Source organism: Chrysemys picta, chromosome 2 (assembly GCF_011386835.1).
Source record: "Chrysemys picta bellii isolate R12L10 chromosome 2, ASM1138683v2, whole genome shotgun sequence".
Taxonomy (NCBI): domain Eukaryota; kingdom Metazoa; phylum Chordata; order Testudines; family Emydidae; genus Chrysemys; species Chrysemys picta.
Genome location: NC_088792.1, coordinates 133,655,181 through 133,675,540, shown reverse-complemented (window position 1 = coordinate 133,675,540; position 20,360 = coordinate 133,655,181). Strand labels below are relative to the sequence as shown.

Below are 20,360 nucleotides of genomic sequence, written 5' to 3'. Positions count from 1 at the left end.
TACCCGGTGCTCATAGGGAGGGACTTCCCAGGGTTTGGAAACTTACTTCCAGTAGGGGAATTGGAGAAAGATGGGGACCCTAAAATTGGTGAGGCATCCACAGCAGACTGTCAACCCCCAATCTTCTCTGAAATATCCCCAGATTTGTTCTCCACTCCCAGACAGGATAGAAAGACAAAAAGGGAAAGAAGGGCAGCTAAGGTCTTGGGAACCCGAATACTGACTCAAAGCCAGAGGCTCTCTCTTGTAGGTAGGCGGACCCGCGCAGCTGAAAAGGAGGCCACACAGGAGGGAGAAGCACCTGAGTCCGACCCCCACCCTAATGCTTCTGAACCAGAATAGGCAACAGAGACTGGGCCCCTAGATCTTGGGTAGATTAGCCCCAGGAGAGGAAATTTTGGATGGGACCAGGCAGAAGACCCAAGGTATGACAACATTAGGAAGGAGGTGACTGAAATAGATGGGGTCCCCGTGGAAGGGAAAACCCAGGGACCAGGACCTTACTTCATAATGAAGAAGGATCTCTTATACCGGGTTGCACCAGTACAGGGGCAGAAGGTACAGCAGATCCTAGTACCTCAAAAACACCAGAACACTGTATTAAGTCTTGCTCATAGTCATCTTTTTGGGGGGCATTTGGGAGTAGAGAAGACCCTGGCACGAGTCCTAGGACGGTTCTTCTGGCCCGGAGTACATGAAGAAGTGCGGAGGTACTGTGCCTCCTGCCTGGAGTGTCACCTGCACAGTCCCCGTCCCCACTTGAGGGCACCTTTAGTACCCCTTCCCATCATAGAGGTCCCCTTCGAGCAAATAGCCATGGGCCTAGTGGGACCCCTGGAGAAGACGGCTCGGGGCCACCAATATATACTTGTTGTTTTGGACTATGCTACTCGCTACCCAGAAGCCATCCCCCTGCGGAACACGGCCTCTAAAACTATAGCCAAAGAGCTGGTGGGGATCTTTGCCTGAATGGGGCTACCGAAGGAGATATTAACCGACCAAGGAACCCCATTTATGTCGAAGCTAATGAAGGACCTCTGTACGCTGCTCCATATACATACTCTGAGAACTTCGGTCTACCATCTGCAGACTGATGGGTTGGTAGAAAGGTTTAACCGAACCCTCAAGGCTATGATAAGGAAGATGGTAAATTGGGACGGGAGGGATTGGGACACCCTACTACCCTACCTTATGTTCGCTATCCGGGAGGTACCTCAGGCCTCAACTGGGTTTTCCCCCTTCGAGTTATTATACGGGCGTCACCCCCGTGGCATACTAGATATCGCCAAATAGATCTGGGAAGAGGAACCCAATGAGGGGAGAAATATAATAGAGCATGTAATGCAGATACGAGACCGGATAGCCCAGGTTACCCCTATTGTACAGGAACATTTGGAGAAGGCACAGGAGGGCCAGGGAACCCATTATAATCGCCAGGCAAAAGTGCGACAGTTCCAACCAGGGGATTGGGTTATGGTGTTGGTACCCATGGCAGAAAGCAAGCTTCTGGCCCAATGGCAGGGGCCCTATGAGGTGGTTGAGCCCATGGGGCAAGTAACCTACAAGGTGTGGCAGCCAGACGCAGAAAACAAGAACAGATTTATCATGTTAACCTTCTGAAACCCTGGCATGCACAAGAGGCATGCACAACGGTCCAAAAAGACCTAACCCAGGAAAACAAGCCTTCCAAACAGGTGAGATTGTCTCCCGATTTAACACCAGACCGGAAGAATGAGGTGTCTGAGATGATCTTCTGGAACTAAGATGTGTTCTCGACAAAACCGGGTCGAACAACCGACACATATCACCACATTGTCACGAATCCTGGGGCCAGAGTAACAATGAGGCCCTATCAGATGCCAGTGGCAAAAAGGGAGGAAATAAAAGCAGAAGTAAAAAAAATGCTGGAGTTGGGGATCATTGAAGAATCCCACAGTCAGTGGTCCAGCCCAATCGTGCTGGTGCCCAAACCTGATGGCACCACAAGATTTTGCAACGACTTCCGGCGACTAAACGAAGTATCCCAGTTCGACGCATACCCCACACAGATGAGCTAGTGGACCATCTGGGTAATGCCCGGTACTTGACTACCCTAGACTTGACAAAGGGGTACTGGCAGATTCCCCTTACAGAAGATGCAAAGGAAAAGACTGCGTTCTCTACACCAGAAGGTCTTTTTCAATATACTGTCCTCCCTTTTGGACTACATGGGACCCTGTTATACCAATTCTCCACCAAAATGTTATACCAATAGAATAAAAACCAGCAGGATCTTATTAAGAGGGATAAGGCAAAGATGCCACATTTATTGTAAATATACTGATAAAGCAAAAGATAAAAGTAAACAACATTGTTTGACTACTTATTTCTTATACACACACATATATATAGAGAGAGAGAGGTTCATTCCCACAATCATTCATTCAAGTTCTGTATAGGTGTTATAGTTACCAGCCTAGAAGTTGCTCATGCCAAGTTACTGGCCAGGTATCTTGGTCATGAGGATGGAGCCGAGTCCGTGTCAGGTGCACCTAATGCTCCTGGAGGCTGGCAGCAGAACCAGAGACTCAAAGTCATCAGTCTTTAGAGTAAAAAGAACAGGAGTACTTGTGGCACCTTAGAGACTAACAAATTTATTAGAGTATAATAAATTTGTTAGTCTCTAAGGTGCCACAAGTACTCTTGTTCTTTTTGCGGATACAGACTAACACGGCTGCTACTCTGAAACCAGTCTTTAGAGTCCATTCCTATAGGAATTAATTCCTATGTTAGTCTATGGGAGCTGTTTCATTCTGCTGTTGCTGACTCAATCAGCAGATGGCACATTCCTGTCCAAAGTGGCACATACCTGGTGGCTCCACACTGTCCAAAGTTTCTGTTTCTCATCCTTCCAGGTGATGGGTTGGATCCCAGTTTACCCTCCGGGGGGTTTCTGGTCATCCACTTGACACATTCTTCAGCCGATGGATACTCCCTTTCTAGGCTGGCACCTCCCTAACCATTCATGTATATCAAGCATTCATCAGCATACATTCCATATCTTAACCATATTTTAATTTACTGTCTCCACCACTTTCAGGGTGTGTGCTAATTCATTTGAGACTCCCGGCCCTTTAATCACAGAGGGTGGGGGTCTGTCCTAGGAGCCGTTGAATGAAGTGAAAGTCACTTAACAGCTTATAGTGTTTGTTTACCTTGTATCAATTACTTCAAGAACAAAGTCAGTTAACTTGTTTGTAAGTTTTACATAGTAGTAAATTATCTTTCACAGGATAGATATACTCAATGGTTTCTACAGACAGTAGCTTACAAGTTTTAACAGAAGACCCAAGAGATTTTTGTACTTGGTGAAACTGTTGTATTTTAAAGTGTGGGGAACAAATTATGAGGGGGTCACTGTCACTTGGGGGAATCACTGTTAGTACCTTCTTTAATATCCCTACAGCCCCAGCTACCTTCCATCGCCTCATGGACAAGCTATTATGCCCGCATAACAGTTATGCTGCTGCCTACTTGGACAATGTGGTCATTCATACCTCAGACTGGGAAACCCACCTGGAGAAGGTGGAGGCAGTCCTCGATACCTTCAGGCGAGCTGGTCTTACAGCAAACCCTGCCAAGTGCGCTGTAGGGTTTACAGAGACCAAATATCTTGGCTACATTGTGGGAAAAGGTCTGGTAAAACCCCAAGTGAGCAACTTACAGGCCATCCAAAATTGGCCCCAACCAAGTCGCAAGAAACAAGTCCGGGCGTTCCTAGGTGTGGTGGGATATTACCGATTTATCCCCCACTTTGCCACAAGGGAAGCCCTCTGACAGACCTAGTGAAAGCCCGTGGACCTGATCTGGTGAGATGGTCTGACGCAGCAGAGGAAGCATTCACAGACCTACAGACTGCGCTCTGCAGTAACCCCATACTGATAGCCCCTGATTTCACCAAGGAGTTTATCCTGCAGACGGATGCCTTGGAAGTAGGGTTGGGGGCCATTCTATCACAGATGGTCGGGAAGGAGGAACACCCAATTCTATACCTCAGTCGGAAACTCCTTCCAAGGGAACAAAAATATGCAGTGATGGAGAGAGAATGCCTCACTGTAAAATGGGCCATGGAAACATTGCGCTACTACCTGCTTGGGGGCAGATTTGTCCTCGTGACCGACCATGCCCCTCTTCAATGGATGCAGCGGAACAAGGAGAAGAACACAAGGGTGACCAGATGGTTCTTATCCCTCCAACCTTTCCAGTTCCGTGTGCAACACAGAGCAGGGAGCCATCATGGAAATGCCGATGGCTTGTCACGTGTTCACTGTCTGGCATCCCAAGCTGCCCAACCCCTTGGCGTTGAGCAGGGGGGGAGGGATATGTGACAGACCCAGACCAGTGGGGTACAGGAGTCTGGTAGAGGGCAAATATACTTGTCACTGGATGAGTAGTTTTCTGTTCCTTGAGTGACCAGAGCAGGGGCTGCACTAGAGTATTCAGGAACCTGTTGGAACCAGTTAAGGCAGGCAGGCTAATTAGGACACCTGGAGCCAATTAAGAACAAGCTGCTAGAATCAAGTAAGGCAGGCTAATCAGGGCACCTGGGTTTTAAAAGGAGCTCACTTCAGTTTGTGGTGCGAGTGTGAGGAGTTGGGAGCAAGAGGCGCAAGGAGCTGAGAGTGAGAGGGTGTGCTGCTAGAGGACTGACGAGCACAAGCGTTATCAGACACCAGGAGGAAGGTCCTGTGGTGAGAATAAGGAAGGTGTTTGGAGGAGGCCATGGGGAAGTAGCCCAGGGAGTTGTAGCTGTCATTTAGCTGTTACAGGAGGCACTATAGACAGCTGCAGTAGAGGGCGGGCCCGGGTTCCCCCAAACCTCCCAATTGACTTGGACTGTGGGTTCTTCCAGAGGGGAAGGTCTCTGGACTGTTCCCCAACCCACATGGTGAATCTCTGAGGCAAGAAAATCCACCAATAGGCGCAGGACCCACCAAGATAGAGGAGGAACTTTGTCACAATGGATACATTTTTATTCAAAAATTTTTGAATTTTTGTCAAAATTGTGCTTAGCGCAGGCTTCAAGAAGGACTAAATCCAGAGTGTGAATGGCAGACCTTGTTACAAAATATATTATAGAATCATCACTGCTGCACATAAAATTATGACTTGACATACATTTCAATTTTAAGATTTGGTTAGTAGGTAAAAGTCTGTTTCTTACAAGAGCATCAGCCTGGCATTCAGTTGAGTGTGAGCCAATGGTACCATTTAGATGTCCAACTTTCGAATTAGTTGTTGTAATCAAGTAATGAGATGTCTGCTTTAATCCACAACTGCAGTAAATTGTGGGTGCAAAATTGTGCTTTCTGGGTTGGAGCCTGTTGCTGAATAACAGCTCCTGTATAAGTGGATGGTTACGTTGGTGAGAGGTGCTAGACAAATAGACGAGTGTAAACATTTTGAAAATCTTCTCTGTTATATGTACAACATCCATTAGACTTCATTTGTGAAGTGTTTTCTAATAAGCCTCTTATTATGGGATTGGTGTTTTCACTCGCTCTTAAATAGCATATTGGAACCAAAGTCTTTATTTTGAATAGACTGAATTATTTTCCTTCTCAAGGAGAATTTGAATGGTGAGATCACTCTCCTGCTTTCCTTTCACTTAGAAGAGTTTGCTGTTTCTCTGTGCAAAATGAATATAATATGGGACAGACTTAACTTCATCATTGTCAGGGAAAAGAGGCTATCAGCAGAAATACTCTTTCTTTTTCACCATAACTTATTTCTCCTCTTGCATTAATCTCCCCAATGTCTAATGTTAAATCCAACAACTCCCTGGCAAACCTGGTTGACATCTCCTCCCCCTCCACGGTTATATATGTATATTATTTTCAAGGTATTCAGCAAACAAGAAAAAGTAATGGTGGGCCAAATGCAGATCTTGTGTAAGTGGGTTCAACTTTACTTCAGTGACTAGAGTTACACGAGATCAAAATTCGATCCAGCTAAACTTTCTAGGAAAAGGTTTGAGATTAAGTTTCTAGCAACACATTCAGGCAATATTAAAATAAACCATTTTGTTTTTTTAAAACCAAAACACTAGATGCAGCTTTAGACCAGGGAAAGCATAGCTGAGATAAAGAATGTTAGGCTTTCACATATCTGACCTTGGTAGTGAAAATGTTTCCGTTGCAATTCAATAAAAATCAAATCTGGATCCTAACATTAAAAAAGTGAATGTTTATGTAGTAGTATTCACCCAGGAAGCCTGTGTATCACAGCATCTTTGACAGTGAATTCTATATTCTAGATTGCAACTTGACTTATAACCCCCTCTTGCACAGAACTTTCTTGAAAATGTTCCTTCTGAGCAAGGGCAGCTCCAGGCACTAGCGCACCAAGCGCGTGCCTGGGACGGCAAGCCGTGGGGGGGCGGCCTGCTGGTCGCTGTGAGGTCAGCAGTCAGGCGGCCTTCGGCAGCGTGCCTGTGGGAGGTCCGCTGGTCCCGTGGTTTTGGCGGCAATTCGGCGGCGGGTATGCCGATGCCGCGGGACCGGCAGATCACCCGCAGAGACGCTGCCGAATCCGTGTGACCAGCGTATCGCCCGCAGGCACGAAGGCGGCCACCTTACTGCCGTGCTTGGGGCAGCAAAAAACATAGAGCCACCCCTGCTTCTGAGCTGAAACATTGTGACTTGTACAAAGAAGAAGGAGGAGGAGTTAGGTTCGATCTATTTGGTAATCAGACACAAATATATCTCCCCAGAATTTTTAGCATAAAAATAAAAAATCACTGAATTGAAAAGTTCAAACTTTATTTGTTGCTAATCCTCAATGAAGAATAGTTGTAGTTTATGTTTTGAGGAAAAAAGAATCCCAAAGTCCAAACAAAAAATTTGACGACAGTAATTTTTGGCACATATGAAAAATAGGCAATTAAATTTTCTGTTATGTTAGTGCAGAGTGAGTTGTATTATGTATCTAGAGTAGTGTAGCTTACACATTACAGAGTTGTAAAAAAATGTGTAAAATTCTACACTGCCACACCAGTGATTTTGTCTTCAGTCTTCGCTGTTGTTTTGTTTTGGCTAACAATAACCCCAACCATAAAAACCCAACAAAGACCCAAATAAACAAATGCTTGTTAGTTAAACATTAAGGCTGCAAATGATAATACTCTTTTGACCATAAGGAGGAGTGAGTCTAGATTACTAACACGACTAAAGCTTTGTGAGGTCAGGACCTGAATTAATATACAAAAAGAAGAACAGGAGTACTTGTGGCACCTTAGAGACTAACAAATTTATTAGAGCATAAGCTTTCGTGGACTACAGCCCACTTCTTCGGATGCATATAGAATGGAACATATATTGAGGAGATATATATACACACATACAGAGAGCATAAACAGGTGGGAGTTGTCTTACCAACTCTGAGAGGCCAATTAATTAAGAGAAAAAAAAAACTTTTGAAGTGATAATCAAGCTAGCCCAGTACAGACAGTTAAGAAGTCTGAGAATACTTACAAGGGGAGATAGATTCAATGTTTGTAATGGCTCAGCCATTCCCAGTCCTTATTCAAACCGGAGTTGATTGTGTCTAGTTTGCATATCAATTCTAGCTCAGCAGTCTCTCGTTGGAGTCTGTTTTTGAAGTTTTTCTGTTGTAATATAGCCACCCGCAGGTCTGTCACTGAATGACCAGACAGGTTAAAGTGTTCTCCCACTGGTTTTTGAGTATTTTGATTCCTGATGTCAGATTTGTGTCCATTAATTCTTTTGCGTAGAGACTGTCCGGTTTGGCCAATGTACATTTGACTTCTGAGCCTTGAAAATAAAGTAAAAGTTACAAAATGACTCTCTGGCACTCCATGGCCTGTGGGGGAGGATTCATTGCCTCGTTGGACCCCAGCAAATGTCCCTTATAGTTTGACCTCTGGACAGAATATTTTGGCTGGGTACTTAACTCTTGTCACATATATTGGGTCAATGTTCAGTATCACTGTTTAAAGATACAAATACACAGTCTTTTCAAAGTTGTTTTTATGCATACAGTCAAATGTGAGGGCTCTGAGGTGTCTCTGATTTCAGCATTCCATACTCTCCATCTAGAAACAGTTTATTTGGTGTAGATGGAAAGAAAAAGAGAGGTGGAGAATGGAGGAGTTGGGAAGGAGGAAACTTGTTTCTTTCTAAAGGTCAGAAATTAAATGCAAAAAATACATTAATACAATTTTAAGAGTAGAATATTAAATGCACCTAATTCAGAAAAATCTAAAGGTCTAGGTCCTGCAGCATTTGTTTATCCACATTGTTCATACTGTATGTTTTATTGTATGATGAATATTTTACAGGAAAAACAGAAATCAAAAATACATAATAGCTATGTTGTTGGGATGATGTTCCTCGGTGAACTTTAACCTTTCATTTTCTTGATTTGTGTTTACATTTGTAACCTTAATATTGTGTTGATATGTGAGGGTTGTTTGCCTTTTTATAACATATAAGATGGCATTAAAACCTGTGCTGGATATTTAACACTCCTTTCCCTATTCTGGACATGGATTCCAATTAGGTCCATATTCTGATCTTGCATGTATGTGTGATACCTGGTTTTTAATTGATGTGGTATCCGAGCGTAGCGTTTGGCATATCAGGTCAGTATCTGTATGAATATTGGAACTAGAATATCTCAGACACTGACCAAAACTGTAATAAAGAGTTTAATAATCAAAGATGAATTTGAGTTTCAAACCAATCAGGTATTCAGTTTTTTCTTTGGCCAGATAACTTGATTAAATTTAGCCTCTTCAAACTTCAAAAATATCTTGCTCTGCTCCTTTGAGTTAGATTATGCAATACTCTTTGAAATAACTTAAATTCATTTGACTTGGGTTGAAAAGCTTGCCATTACTACCTGAGATTGGTGGATGAAAGCTCTTTCTGCTTAGCAGTAAAATAATTCTCAGCAGCCTCATCTCTATTTTTAAATGTATTGATCCTGTCTTCAACCTTCTAATTTATAAAGTGTTAAAGAGGAAAATACACCAAAATTTTGTATTAGTACTGATTGCTTTTATCCTTTTTTAAAAGTAAATGTGCCAAAATGTAAATCTCATTACTCCCTGCAATTCACATATGGCAAAACCCTGAAGGTCTTCCTCGGATATTACAGAAGGAACAATCAGTTGCACATATACAAAATGAGAAATGACTTCATAGGAAGGAGCATTGCAGAAAGGGATCTGGAAGTCATAGTGGATCATAAGCTAAATATGAGTCAACTGTGAAACAGTGTTGCAAAAAAAGCTAACATCATTCTGGGATGTATTAGCAGGAGTGTTGTAAGCAAGACACGAGAAGTAATTCTTCCACTCTACTCCGTGCTGATATAGCCTCAACTGGAATGTTGTGTCCTGTTCTGGGCGCCATATTTCAGGCAAGATGTGGAAAAATTGGAGAAAATCCAGAAGAGAGCAACAAAAATTATTAAAGGTCTAGAAAACATGACCTATGAAGGAAGATTGAGGTCCCTTCCAGTTGTACGAGTCTATGATTCTAGAACAAAACTCAGCATTTTTTCAGGAGTAAAATACTGCAAGGAGTTAAGGATTTATCCCATGAACATTTTATTATTCAGTTTTGCCTATTCAAATAGAGGGAAATGGACTTTGAAATGGCTGATATATTTAATAGAAATTTGTTTTTCAAAAATAACTGTAGCATGTCTCATGAACATATAGAATTGCAGGACTGGAAGGGACATTGAGAGGTCATCTAGTCCAGTCCCCTGCACTCATGGCAGGACTAAGTATTATCTAGACCATCCCTGACAGGTGTTTGTCTAACCTGCTCTTAAAAATCTCGAGTGATGGAGATTCCACAACCTCCCTAGGCAATTTATTCCAGTGCTTAACCACCATGACAGTTAGGAAGTTTTTCCTAATTTCCAACCTAAACCCCCTTGCTGCAATTTAAGCCCATTGCTTCTTGTCCTATCCTCAGAGGTTAACAAGAAAAAAAAATTCTCCCTACTCTTTGTAACAATCTTTTATGTACTTGAAAATTGTTATCATGTCCCCTCTCTTCTCCAGACTAAACAAACCCAATACTTTCAATCTTTCCTCATAGGTCAAGTTTTCTTGACCTTTAATTAATTTTGTTGCTCTCCTCTGGAGTTTCTCCAATTTCTCCACATCTTTCCTGAAATGTGGTGCCTAGAACTGGACACAATACTCGTTGAGGTCATATCAGCATGGAGTTGAGCGGAAGAATTATTTCTAGTGTCTTGCTTACAACACTCGTGCTAATACATCCCAGAATGATGCTTGCCTTCTTTTTTGTAATAGTATTATGCCATTGGCTCATATTTAGCTTGTGATCCACTATGAGCCCCAGATCCTTTTCCACAGTACTCCTTCATAGGCAGTCTTTTCCTATTTTGTATGTGGAGAGCTTTGCATTTGTCCTTATTGAATTTCATCCTATTTACTTCAAACCATTTGTCTAGTTTGCCCAGATCATTTTGAAATTTAATCCTATCCTCCAAAGCACTTGCAACCCCTCCCAGCTTGGTATCATCCGTAAACTTTATGCGTGTACTCTCTATGCCACTATCTAAATCATTGATGAAGATATTGAGCAGAACTAGACCCAGAACCATACCTGTGGGACCCCACTCGTGGTGCCCTTCCAGCTTGACTGTGAACCACTCATAACTACTCTCTGGGAATGATTTTCCAACCAATTTTGCACCCACCTTATAGTAGCTCCATCTAGGTTGTATTTCCCTAGTTTGTTTATTAGAAGGTCATATGAGACAGTATCAAAAACCTTACTAAAGTCAAGCTATATCACATCTACCACTTCCCCCCCATCCAAAAGGCTTGTTATCCTGTCAAAGAAAACCATTAGGTTGGTTTAACATGATTTTTTCTTGACAAATCCATGCTGTTACTTATCACCTTATTAGTTTCTAGGTGTTTTCAAATTGATTGCGTAATTGTTTGCTCCATTATCTTGTTGGGTACTGAAGTTAAGCTGACTGGTCTGTAATTCCCTGGGTTGTCCTTATTCCCCTATTTATAGATTGGCACTATATTTGCCCTTTTCCCATCATCTGGAATCTCTCCTGTCTTCCATGACTTTTCAAAGATAATCACTAATGGCTCATCTATCGTCTCAGTCAGCTCCTTGACCATTCTATGATGTATATCATCAGGCCCTGGAGACTTGAAGACACCTAACGTGTTTAAGTAATTTTTACCTTGTTTATTCCCTATTTTAGCCTCATATCCTACCTTGTTAGATGTCCAATTGCTATTAAACTTTTTGGTAAAAACTGAAACAAAAAAGACATTTAACATTACTACCATTTCCACATTTTCTGTTATTGTTTTTACCCACTCCTTGAATAATGGGCTATTATGTCCTTGGTCATCTTCTTGCTTCTAATGTATTTGTAGAATGATTTCTTTTTATCCTCTATGTCTCTAGCTAGTTTGATCTCGTTTGTGCCTTGGCCTTTCTGATTTTATCCTTACATGCTTGTGTTGTTTGTTTATATTTATCCTTCATAATTTGACCTACTTTCCACTTTATGTAGCACCCTTTCTTGAGTTTCAGATCATTGAAGATCTCCTGGTTAAGCCAGGGTGGTTTCTTGCCATACTTTATATCTTTCCTATGATGTGGGGTAGTTTGCTCTTGTGCCCTTAAAAATGTCTTCTTGAAAAATTGCCAGTTTTAACTGTTTTCCCCCTAGACTTGCTTCCCTTGGAATTTTACCTACCAACTCCCTGAGTTTGCTAAAGTCTGTCTTCTTTTATAAATCCATTACCTTTATTGTGCTGTTTTCCCTCCTACCATTCCTTAGAATCATGAACTCTATCATTTCATGATCACTTTTGCCCAAGCTGCCTTCCATTTTTAAATGCTCAACCAGTTCCTCCCTATGTGTCAAAACCAAATCTAGAATAGCCTCTCTCCTAGTAGCTTTCTCCATCTTCTGAAATAAAAAATTGTCTCCAATACTGTACATTCCAAGAACTTGTTGGATAATCTGTGCCCTTCTATGTTATTTTCCCAACAGATGTCTGTTTCCCATCACCACCAAGTTCTGTGCTTTGGATGATTTTGTTAGTTGTTTAAAAAAAGCCTCATCCACCTCTTCTTCCTGGTTAGGTGGTCTGTAGTAGACCCCTACCATGACATCACTCTTGTTTTTTACCCCTTTTCTCCTTACCCAGAGACCTTTCTACAAGCCTGTCTCCTATTTCCATCTCAACCTCAGTCCAAGTGTATACATCTTTGATATATAAGGTGACACCCCCTCCCTTTTTTCACTGCCTGTCCTTCCTGAGCAAACTGTACCCTTCTATACCCATATTGCAGTCATGTGTATTATCCCATCAAGTCTCTGTTATGGCAACTATGTCATAGTTGTGTTTATTAACTAGTTCTTCCTGCTTATTCCCCATACTTCTTGCATTAGTATACAGACATCTAAGATACTGATTTGATTTCCCATCTATGTTCTCTCTTGTTTCTCCCTTATCCCTGCTATAACAGCCTATGCTCCCCTCAGGTTCCGACCCTTCTCCCAGGTCACCATGTTTTTGACTTACCTGTGGGCTTTTGTATCCTGCCCCCATCAAACCTAGTTTAAAGCCCTCCTCAGTGAAGGCTCTCCCATTGCCCCAAAGCAATGTTAAATATAAAGTACATACAGTGGGTTCACCCGGGGATCAGGATTTGCAATCCTGGAGCCAAGGAGGCACACTGGCTTTGGGAAACTGACTGACCTGAACTTTTTCTCTTCCTGTGAAAGGGGAGGAAGGATTAATCAGCTAAAAAGATACCCCAGGATAATACTCTTCAAATACTGTGTACAGTGCTCAGAAGAGGGGTGGGGCACATTGTGGCAGCTAAAATAAGATGTGATGTCACCGAAGAGGCACCAGAGACCAGGGCTGAGGAGTAAGAGCAGATAACAGGTAACATATGAGGCAATGAAAGACTGGCCAAATCCCAGAGTGGAGTTGAGCTGTTTCTGCCTTGCCAACAACTTTCTTCCCCTGCTCCAGCAGCTGCATCTCACTGGCTTTGTCTACACTAGGCAAATGAGTGTAGATAGAAAATATGTTACCTAAGCCCTTGGTTACATACAAACGTTGTGCCACATTACCTATGCTGATATATTTAAAGTGGAATGACTCTCCTGGTGGGGACACAGTTATACAGGTGTAAAGGTGCCTTATACTGATATAGTTATTCCCAAATGGAAGTGGGGGATTAAGCTATACCATTAATATGCACCATACTGGTATATGTGCATACAGATCCAGGATTGTACAAATATAATTCCTTTGGTAAAAAAATCACACCCCTAACTAACAGAGTTATACTGGTACAAAACCTGTGTGTGGACCAGGCCAAATACATTTGAATTAATACATTGTTAATCACCATTTAGCACCCACTGAAGATGAAAAACAGTTGGATTTAAAAACTTGTGATATGGTCATGGTAAAAAAGGGTTGACTATGACCAGTTACCATGTTTTTAAACAACAACTGCTTTTATCTATCCCAGAGCTATGGCTACATTGGAAAGAAGCTGTATTTTTAACATACTAACTAATGTGTTAAAATCCCAATGTAGACATGCCCTTGGCAAGCCTAGGGTATGATAAAGAATATTAAGTAGTTTACTAAAAAAGGGGGATCCAAGGTCTCTGCCTTGAACACCTTACAATATATATAGGCTGCACGCAAATGGATAGACAGGATGCAATGAAAGGAAATTACTGAGGAAAAAGTGATATTGAGAATACATCTAGTTAATTCCTACTCCCCTTCTTCTCACTCTGCAAGGCCATCTATTGATAGCAAAACTTTCCAGTTACAGTCAGGAGTCGTTATCTCCATTGGAAAACCAACCCATGTTTAACAGGGTAGACCCAGTTATACATGAGCATTGGTTGAGTTGTAAAGGCCAATTCCCTGCCCTCTTGGGGACAGATAATGGTATTCAGGCACTTGGGTAGACAGTCCAGAGATGGGAGTTGGATCCATTTCTGCCTGGCCTTGCTGTTAGGCTGTTCCACACGCATCTATTGTGCAAGGAAACAAATTGTGTCAAAGCTTTCAAGATAGGCTCCTTTGATGCAGTCTGCAAAAGCTTCAGTGGTGAACTCTTTGCTTTAGTGGGTTCAGGATGCACAGCTCCTTGGCTGTGAGCTTACGTAGCCACACACACTGCTGATAGGTAGTATGCTTAGATACATTTCAGCCATGTAGGAGAGAGGCTTGGCACACAGCAGGAGGTGCCTGAGATGAAATTCCGTGAGGACCTTTTTTCTGCCTCCTGATCAGCCAAGGAAAGGGCTTTTCTTCCTCCCCAAACTGGTACTGTGCCTCCTGGGGAAGTGCTTCCAAGCTATCTTTCCCCAGTTTACGCTGGTGCCACCCGTCCTTGAGTGGGGAAGGGTATCCAGGGATGCCCTCCTCCCACTGCTGCAACTGGATGAGAAGAGGGCTCCTCCACTTGTGATTGGGGAGAATAAATGTTTCAGAGACATGATTTGTACCTTTTTAAAGCTTTAAATTTAGATTTGAAGCATTATCACAATATGCCAGGATTGTCCTATTGCTCCTTCTGTTAACAGGTGCTGGAACTCAGCAAGGAGCAGCATGTTCATTACTGCTGACTCATTGGGGCAGTGTGTCTTATTAGATTCCACCCTGAATGTAAGAGAGGTGAGAGTACCTCCCTGACAGCAGGATTTCGGACAGTCGGACTGGTCTGGTGGTATCCTAGGGATTAATGTTATTGTGGAGTTAAAACCAGACCGCAGCATGGGTGACTTTTTGACTCTCTGGTGAGTGTGGAGCTCGGTGGAGATTCCAGCAGCTTACAAACATCAGTAGCTAGGGTGACCAGATGTCCCGATTTTATAGGGACAGTCCCGATTTTCGGGTCTTTTTCTTGTATAGGAGCCTATTACATCCCACCCCCGTCCTGATTTTTCACACTTGCTGTCTGGTCACTCTATCAGTAGCACCCCCTTATGGAGAGAAAGTTCTTATGTGAAATGTCTAGTGTATATATAAATAAGGCAAAGGAGCTTAAAGAATATCACAAATCACTGTCTCAGTCATTAGTAAATGTCAGCATGTTGTTGTGGGTGAGGTAATAGCTTTTATTGGACCAACTTTGGCAGGTGAGAGAGACAGGCTTTTGAGTTACACATAGCTCTTCTTCAGCAACAGAAATTGGTCCAATAAAAGATATTACCTGACCTATCCTGTCTCTCTAATTTCCTGGGACTGACATGGCTACAACTACACTGCATATAGCATGTTGTGGAGATATTTATCTGACCTTACTTTTAACCAGCAAGAATGTTCTGGAAGATAAGAGAATAAGGAAATATTAACATGGAGTAAGGGGGAAAAAATCAGTGGGGATGTTGTGAAGGCCAAGATTATAACAGGGTTCAAAAAAGAACTAGATAAGTTCTTGGAGGGTAGGTCCATCAATGGCTATCAGCCAGGATGGGCAGGGATGCAAAACCATGCTCTGAAGTGTCCCTGGCCTCTGTTTGCCAGAAGCTGGGAATGGGTGACAGGGGATGGAACACTTGATGATTACCTGTTCTGTTCATTCCCTCTGAAGCACCTGACATTGACCACAGTTGGAATACAGGATACTGGGCTAGATGGACCTTTGGTCTGACCCAGTATGGCCATTCTTATGTTTCTTATGGGATTATGCACATGGTTAAGTGCTCAGCAGGATTGAGGTCCAGGTTTCTGCTTCCTATGTGCCTCTTTAGAAGGAGTCAGTGGATATGCTCCTATTGACTTCATTGGGCATTGAATTAATTATGGGTCTCATTTTCCACTGCTATGCACTGTGGATATTACTTACACCTGTGCAGAGTGGCAAGTAAGTATCAAAGGTGACTGTGATGCTTTGGTATTATTTTACACTCACTTTGCAGAGATGTTAATAACTATACCACAGGGGTAGGCATACAACGGCTCAGGGGCCACATCTAGCCCTCCAGACGTTTTAATCTGTCCCTCGAGCTCCTGCTGGGGAGCAGGGTCCGGGGCTTGCCTTGCTCCGGTGCTGCAGCCAGGGAGTGGGCTTGGGGCTTGCCCCGCTCCACGCGGCTCCTGGAAGCAGTGGCATGTCCCCCCTCTGACTCCTATGCGTAGGGGCAGCCATGGGGCTCTGCACGCTGCCCACCCAACTTCCATTGGCCGGGAACTGCAGCCAATGGGAGATGCAGGGGCGGCACCTGCGGAAGGGGCAGCGCGCAGAGCTGCCTGGCAGCGCCTCCGCGTAGGAGCTGGATGGGGGACATGCCGCTGCTTCTGGGAGCTGCTTGAAGTAAGTGCTGCCTGGAGCATGCACCCTGACTCCCTCCCGTGCCCCAACCCCCTGCCCCAGCCAGGGCCAGCTCCAGGGTTTTTGCCGCCCCAAGCGGCGGGGAAAAAAAAAAAAAAGCCGCGATCACTATCGGCGGCAGCTCCACCACACCGCTTTCTTCTTCGGTGTCAGGTGCTTCCCTCCAAGAGGGACCGAGGGACCTGCCGCCGAATTGCCGCCGAAGAGCCCGACCTGCCGTCCCTTCCCCTTGGCCGCCCCAAGCGCCTGCTTGCTGAGCTGGTGCCTCGAGCCGGCCCTGGCCCCAGCCCTGAGCCCTCTCCTGCCCTCGAACCCCTCGGTCCCAGCCCAGAGCAACTCCTGCACCCTCCCGCACCCCCAACCCCCAATTTTGTGAACATTCAGGGCCCACCATACAATTTCCACACCCAGATGTGACCCTCGGGCCAAAAAGTTTGCCCACCCCTGCTATACAAGGTGCCGGGCAGTGGAGAATTAGAAACTTTGTGTATAATGAAAACATGCTGATAAAATCTTCATAAGCAGAGGCCATGGAAAAATGGAGTTCAGTAGCTGTGCAGATGCATATTCTCTTAAAGAAATACAGTATTTCATTTGCTGTTTGAAAAAAAATAATTCAAAGGGATGTTTGAAGAAAGAAGTTATTTTTAGACGACCGCAAAATAGTATTTATGTTGCAGCTTTTTCATTTTTCTGGCTCTGACACTGACAATGAGTTAGTTACCTGCTTACTATATATGGAATATTTCAATCAGGTCATTTGTTATCGAAATAGTTACCCAAATGACTGACATTAATCAGTATGTACAAAAATATGCAATTTCATGTATGAAATATGTACAGGAAAATTAAGCATATAAATAAAACTAAAAAATTAAATCTTCTAGTTATTGGTTCATATTTACTGTAGGTTGCTTTCACATCTCAGAATACTGCAAAAAGATTTAGCATGAACCATTTCTCTACAAACTGTTGGTTTTTTTTTCATTTTTATTTATAACTGTTTTGTCTACTTTCTTTATTTTTATATTTAAGTAACTCAAATTATATGGTTTGCTTTTGATAGTCTATCCTTAAATACCAAAATGTGAGAGTAGTAATCTTTCTTTTGATGTAATCTTTATGGCTATTCCAAGAAATTTTCATTTTATTGTAATTTTTCATTTGCTTTTTGTAATTTTTGAATCTTAGCACAAGGTATCTCTTTCAAAGAAATTATCTTGTGAGTGTTTGGACCTCTAGCCTTGTTACCTGTGGATAAGATTTGTAATGCTTATATATTTTGTTAAGTAACTAACACAATTCTAGCTATCTCTCTACATATATGAATATGTAGGCCATACATATATTAATAAAACTAATTATATTCCAGCCTTGCAAAATTGTCATGAACATTTACCAGCTGAGGCAGAAAATCTACTTCTATGCCATAATGACAATGGAGGAAAAAAGATAATTGACTAGCCCGTAAAAATGATTTGTTCTGGGTTAACAGAATTTTGCAAGGCTGTTACACTTCATGTGAGTTGTCAAAGGAGAACCTGTGGTAGATTTGTAGCTAGAGCATAGCCTGGCCACTCCATTCAAGTATCAGAGGGGCACCTATGTTAGTCTGTATGCACAAAACCAACGAGGAGTCCAGTGGTAACTCCCAGTAACACTGTCAGTTTGGGCTTGAATAGGGACTGGGAGTGGCTGGCTCACTACAAAAGCAATTTCCCCTCTCTTGGTATTGACACCTCCTCATCAGTTCTTGGGAGTGGACCACATCCATCCTGACTGAATTGGCCTTGTCTACACTGGTTCTCCACTTGTAAGGTAACTCCCTACTCTTCATGTGCCAATCTATATTTATGCCTGTATCAGTTATTTTCACTCCATGCATCTGACGAAGTGTGTTTTTTACCCACGAAAGCTTATGCCCAAATAAATCTGTTAGTCTTTAAGGTGCTACCAGACCACCCCATTCAAGTTACACAGGAGATCCTAAGAGGAATTACTTCCATCTATGTAGTTGCCGATGGATGGCAGTCCAATCTGTAGCACAAACTTGTTCTCTGTTATTTATTTTTTATTAATTTTTAATAAAAAAATAGTAGCTAAATCACAAACATGCTGACCAGTTGTCAGCCTTAACCCTGATAAACTTCAGGATTGCTGTGGAGACTCAGTTTATTTTTAAAGGAAAATTAAAAAGTAACATCTTAGTGGGGCAGTATTTAGTCATCACTGATCCTTCAGACACTGTGCAGACTTTCTTTGGTATACAGTTTGATTAAGAATAACAGTGCCATGAAAAGTAATTTCAAAACAAGAATTGCTCTCTGTTGTCACCCAGAAGTACTAATTATTAATCATTTGCTTTTTGTAGGAGTTCTCTGGAATCTATCCTCTTGTGATGCACTGAAAATGCCAATCATCCAGGATGCCCTTGCAGTGTTGACTAATGCAGTGATCATCCCTCACTCGGGATGGGACAACTCGCCCCTCCAGGATGATCACAAAATACAGCTCCATTCATCACAGGTGCTGCGCAATGCCACTGGGTGCCTAAGGTGAGTCAGCTGAATCATGCTATTTTATTTTGAATTTTCATTCCCAGCACCCCCAAATATATTAAACTTGGTTTGCATTTCAGCAGGGAAGATGACTTTTCATATGGTAGCCCTTAAATCTTGAAATTAATTCCATAGATAAGCTTCAAGCCATTCAAGAACAATCTGTACACGTTTTTTTTAAATAGTTTTGACCAGTCCCCTGCACCAAAGCATGTTGCAGATGTTTTTCTACTACTTGTAGATTGTCTCATTCCCCAGTTGCTTAAATGGTGTCAATATGTTCTCATTATCACTCCAACTTAATTAGTGTACAAAGTAACACAGACGCTTACAGAAAGGAATGTTTGAATGCCTTCTGAGTTCCAAATGCCATTAAATGTAATGTGACTGTATAAAGCAGCTGGGATTTTTTTATGCAAGAAAGAGTGATGAAAAAAGATGTGTAGAAATAAACCAGCCCATTTAATATTATGGGATGGAAATACACAAACTGTTCCTTAACAGGTATCTGCAACCCTTGAATATCTGTTGTTAATTTGTGATGTGGATGTAGAGAAAAAAGTAGCAAGATCAGGAACTGTTTTTTCCCTGACAAATTTATATCAAAGGATTGAGTCAGAAACTCCTGAGTTCTAGTCTTGTTTCTTGCACTGACTTGTTTACTTTGGGCAGGTTCCACAACCTCTGTGTATCAATTTCTCTCTCTGTATAATTGAGATAATATTTATCTACCTTACAGGGTTATTATAAAGATTAGTTAGTTAATGTTTGAATCACTCTGCAGAAATAATGTGCTATATAAATACTATGTATTATTGGTATTATTGTAATTGTAACTGTCAGTATAGCTCCAAATGTTGGTATATGCAATTAGGTGGGGTGTTTTGCTATTTGCTCCATTACCTATCTATCATGAGCCATGAGGTGGGTTGGTTGGTTGGTTTCTGGTGAGTTATCTCAACCTCGGAAATAGCATCAGAAGTTCTGTGGAAAAATAATAGTGTTTGCTTGACTAATGTTATGATGCTATTACAAGAACAACTGGTAATACTTCATAAATGTCTGCTGATATTGAATTTAAAATTGCAGCATGTAATGGCTACGTGAGGTATTTTGGAACGCCTTAAGTATGTTAGGTATTTGCACTCTTCTGATTTTGAAACGAGTTTGGTGATATAGCTTGGACTTGTGTTCATGTTTCAAGGCACTAGAGAGTATTATTGTAAAAGAAGTACCCATTCCCATGATATCCAGAAAGTGTTGGACTGATTGTCATAGAATATCAGGGTTGGAAGGGACCTCCCTCAGGAGGTCATCTAGTCCAGCCCTCTACTCAAAGCAGGACCAATCCCCAGACAGATTTTTGCCCCAGATCCTTAAATGGCCCCCTCAAGAATTG

The 20,360-nt window shown here is 42.4% G+C and overlaps 1 protein-coding gene across 8 annotated transcripts in view; it reads left to right on the top strand.

Moving 5' to 3' along the window:
- The window catches only part of CTNND2 (catenin delta 2), a 1,171,885-nt gene that overhangs the window by 961,649 nt on the left and 189,876 nt on the right, over positions 1 to 20,360 (top strand). For all 8 annotated transcript variants that reach the window (XM_008164383.4, XM_008164381.4, XM_065584231.1 and 5 more), the window contains one exon: positions 18,775 to 18,958. In XM_008164383.4, coding sequence (XP_008162605.2) covers positions 18,775 to 18,958 — 184 coding nt within the window. The remainder of the gene's footprint in view (positions 1 to 18,774; positions 18,959 to 20,360) is intronic.